The sequence below is a fragment of the Bactrocera latifrons genome, unplaced genomic scaffold (genome assembly GCF_001853355.1).
Source record: "Bactrocera latifrons isolate USDA-ARS-PBARC rearing strain unplaced genomic scaffold, ASM185335v1 scaffold_17, whole genome shotgun sequence".
Taxonomy (NCBI): Eukaryota; Metazoa; Arthropoda; class Insecta; order Diptera; family Tephritidae; genus Bactrocera; species Bactrocera latifrons.
Genome location: NW_017535185.1, coordinates 398,957 through 403,545, shown reverse-complemented (window position 1 = coordinate 403,545; position 4,589 = coordinate 398,957). Strand labels below are relative to the sequence as shown.

General features: G+C 33.1%; 1 protein-coding gene across 5 annotated transcripts in view; it reads right to left on the bottom strand.

Moving 5' to 3' along the window:
- Positions 1–4,589, bottom strand: part of LOC108966707 (Y+L amino acid transporter 2) — a 14,820-nt gene that overhangs the window by 8,673 nt on the left and 1,558 nt on the right. For all 5 annotated transcript variants that reach the window (XM_018929726.1, XM_018929729.1, XM_018929728.1 and 2 more), the window contains exon 2: positions 3,298–4,415. In XM_018929726.1, the coding sequence (XP_018785271.1) occupies positions 3,298–3,619 (322 nt within the window). In that variant the 5' untranslated portion in view covers positions 3,620–4,415. The remainder of the gene's footprint in view (positions 1–3,297; positions 4,416–4,589) is intronic.

Here is a 4,589-nt window from a genome sequence, read left to right as displayed (position 1 = left end):
TGTATATATGTCGATATTTACTTGTTCTGCTATTAGCATTAAAAATCAATCAGTGGTGGGCATTCAAAATTTGATTTTGCCCAAATTGATTGCAAAGTGTCGGTGTATTTTTTAAGCTTTACATGTGTATTAGGGTGTGCCGCATGGTTCAAAACAAACAAATATGGTTTCTCCTTTTAATGATATTTTTAAAAGTATATGCTCACCTAAATTTCAAAATAACTTAACACCACTTTTGATAATTTTATAGACGAAGGAAAAACGATATAATAGAGTTTGAGTTTCAATTATAAAATGGTTATATATTGGTTATATCTGACAGCGGAAACGATATGTATCAAACACTTATTTTATTCGATTATAATTCACGTAAAAAAATAGTTATTTGTATGCCTCATTCAATATTTTGAGATTATATGAAAAAGATTTTAAAGCAAAACTTGTATATCCTTTAATTTTTTACAAGTTTGCCATATAACGGTTTTCTATAGGAATCGTAGTTTTGACGGAAATCGATCTTAACTGTTTTCAACTCTTAAAAATTCAACCGCGCAAGTAACTTTCAGCTTCCAGTCCTAAGATCGCCCTTACATTATTTTTGCTTAATTTTTTTTTATCTTTCGTTTTCAATGGGTTTTATCATACTATGATTTCTTTGGTTTTCAAATATTATCTACCCTGTGACTAATATTTTTTCCAGTTTGTAATTTAGAAACGCATATTTATTAGTAAACATTTTACAGGATTACTTCAGGTATATAAAAATTTAATAAAATAGAAAGGAGTACTTCAAATGAAATTTTTTCTAAATTATTTTAATTATTTTTATAAAAATAATATAAAATTTGACCCACCCTAATATTTGCTAATTATTGTAAGTGTGTTTCTTACCACTGCGTACTCAAAAGTAATATGTGCTAGACGACTAAATTCATACTATGATTTTTTTTGTTTTCAAAAATTATTTTTTCCAGTTTGTAATTTAGAAACGCATATTTATTAGTAAACATTTTACAGGATTACTTCAGGTATATAAAAATTTAATAAAATAGAAAGGAGTACTTCAAATGAAATTTTTTCTAAATTATTTAAATATTTGTATAAAAATAATATAAAATTTGACCCACCCTAATATTTGCTAATTATTGTAAGTGTGTTTCTTACCACTGCGTACTCAAAAGTAATATGTGCTAGACGACTAAATTCGAATATACGGACTTGTTGAATAAAGTACGTAAAATTGAGCTTCTTACAAAGCTTTAGTAAAAATGTGGGTTTATTACACTTGTAAAGAAGAAGACAATTTTTTCGGTAAACATCTGTATAAATATGCATAAATAGCGATGAGAGTATGAACAGCTGTTGAATTTTAAGATTTTATGTTTGAATTAATTGAGTGAGAAAAAATTTTGTCATCTATTAAGGAAGAACAAAGAGTTCTAGAAATAAGTTTCGCCAACTCAATACGAAAAACGCTAACCGGCGTTGATTATAAATTGCGGAAAATGTACTACGCTCTAAAAAGGGGCATGGACGCATATTCTCAGAGTCCTTAGAATAAATAGAAAGTGAGCCAAATAGCGGGATGCTAAACACAGCGAGACTAAAAAGGGGTCTGCAATAGGTTCAACTTGCAAACCTCGGGGAAGGGAAAATACCAGTGAAAGAATTTTAGTGTTTCTCTCTACAATATAGCATTTTTGTGGAGTGAGCTAAGATATTATCCGATAAACTGAAAGTAGTAGATTCATGTCTTATATCTAAGGCTACTAAAGACTATGCTTCGAAGAATCTGAAAATCTATCAGCGGGTCAATCCTATTTGATCTAAAGAAGATCTTTGGAATATAGTAGATTACGAAGGCCTATTTAATAATTCGGTCTGTTTGAAGAAAAAATTATATTGATCTCTTAAAACTCTGTGAGAATTTTTGTGGAGTAGGCTAAGACGTTATCCGAGTAGTAGATTTATGTCTGATATCTAAGTTTAACCTCTGTTTTTTTGTGGTTGTTAGATATCCAACCCAAATACACTAATAGCCGAGGATAATCACAACTGTTCGTATATTTAAAAGCTGAGTTATTTTTAACAACACTAAAGGAAATTTTTAACGAGTTGAACTTGCTTTTGTCACTCGCTTACAAAAAAGGAGTTTTTTTTTTTTATTTAGGGGTAGTTTTAACCGGGTTAAGTGTTCTATTCTCACTCGCTTGAGTTTTAGATGTTAATCGAGTTGAACGTTCTTTTGTCACTCGCTTACAAGAAAAAAGGAATTTTAATCAAGTCAAGAGGCATATTTTTGAATTTAGGGAAATTTTAATCGAGTTGAACGTTCTTTTGTCACTCGCTTACAAGAAAAAAGGAATTTTACTCAAGTCAAGAGGCATATTTTTGAATTTAGGGAAATTTTAACCGANTGAACGTTCTTTTGTCACTCGCTTACAAGAAAAAAGGAATTTTACTCAAGTCAAGAGGCATATTTTTGAATTTAGGGAAATTTTAACCGAGTTGAGCGTTCTTTTGTCACTCGCTTACAATAAATCAGTTTTTTGTCGGCAAAACATAAATAATCTTTTGGTTTTTCTAAACCATAAAACCGGCTATGGAACAGTTATAAAAAGCTCATACAGAATACATTAAACTTAAAGTAATTTTTTCCGAGTTGAGTGATCTTTTGGCGTTCGTTTATAAACAAATTGAACTGTCTACAATACATAAAGAATATTTTTGTTTTTTTGGACTTAAATAATTAATAAGTTATGAAACATTCATAAAAAGCTGTAAAGCTGTTTTACAACAGTTTAAAAGCTCAGGCGTATGCATTGGGGCGAATTTTTGTGAATGACACGGTTTAATCGCCTACATCGAGTTATCACTCCAGTAGCATTACACCAAAATTATTGAAGCAAACAAATAATGTCTCTCAAATAATAATATAAGCATCTAAAGACGAGCTTTACTAAAATAGACAGCGTTTAAAACATCAAAAAATACGTGCACTGTCTACAACCAACAAATTACTCAATAATTCACGTCAACAAATATTTGCTTTCCAAATTAGCATGCTACACAGGAAACACCTTTGCTTAGAGTCGTCAGTTTCTGCAAATTAATAGCTTTTCACTGGTTCAATGGCACGAGCATTGCTTAAGCGCCATTTGGCTACGACAAACACGCTATGTTAACTAGAATGTGGACAAAATTTATGAACTAGAAAAGCAGGTACTTACATAAATACTGGTATAAACAAAGCAGTTACAGAAAGAATATACAGGTAATCTGCATAACGTTACTCACCCAATTCCGCATAGCAGAGCGCACCAACCATGCTCAATGCGCCGCACAATATCCAAACGATCAGCGACTGACCAATCGAGCCGGAGTAGATGAGCACCCCCTTGGGACTGACGAATATGCCAGCGCCAACAATGACGCCCACAATTATGGCAACACCATCGAGCAAACCGATTTGTTTCTTAAGCTTAACACCGGATCCTTGACTCGAGCTGTCGGTTGAGTGATTGTGCAGCGCGTTGCCAGTTACATCGGCGGTCGAATTGACAGGTGTATCGAAGATGTGACGAGGTACGATATTATCACTGGCCTGTATGCGTGCCATGGTGTGAAATATTTTTGATTTTTTGTTTATATTTAAAATAGGTTTAACTCAATTTGAGTTGTTTCACGTGAGGAAAGAGAGTAGCTTAGAAAATAGTAGAGTAGCGTAGTGTAAAGTGCTCTACGAGGTAGGTTGAGTTGTGTGTGTAGGTTTTGTTTGTGTTGCTTCCTTACTTTTGAAGACGTTTCTTAGGGTTGTTTATGGTGCTTCCGTGTTTTGTAGCGCATGCGTGTGCTTCGTGTTTTCTTAAGCTGATTTTTTGTTTACTTTAGCTGTTTTTCTTGTTTCTTATGCAGATTGCTTGCTATTTTTGCCTCCTTTTTGTTTTGACTTTCGTGTTTCTATCGCCACTTTATTTTTACCGGCAATTCGGACGCGCTATTGCGTCAGCCGCCACGCGTTATGCGCTAGATATGCTCAAATGCTTTCACTGCCGCTCTAGCTCTCTGTTTTCAACAGCTGTTTGTTGTGTTTTACCGTTAAAGTTTTGCTGTTTTGCTTATGTTTAGTAAATTACTAGTTAAATGAAACTTTGTTGCTGTTGTTTTCACACTATCTTTTAACACTTATCACTGGTTATTTCCTGTTGGGTTCACTACACGGCAGCGTGGCGCATTCACTCGCTTACGCGCGCACCCCTGTGCGTTATCAGTTTGTCAACGTAGACAAAATTTGCATTTCGTATACGAAAGTTGTTACCTTTTGTCAATGTTTGTGTGTATGTAAATAAGTTGTAGCGCTCACTAAGCGTTCAAAATGCTTGCTGAGTGCTTTAAAATCTTATTTTGGAGGGGTGCTTGGAAAAAAATTCAAATAAATTAATAAAAGGCGTGCTTGGCATAAGAATTCTGGAAGTGAATGACATTTGAACTGTGCTATTTTGTTGTAAATTTTAAATGTTTGTTACTTTTGTCTTTTTTTGTTGATAAAATTTATCAGCACTAAAATTTTTTGATATTTTTTTTTATTT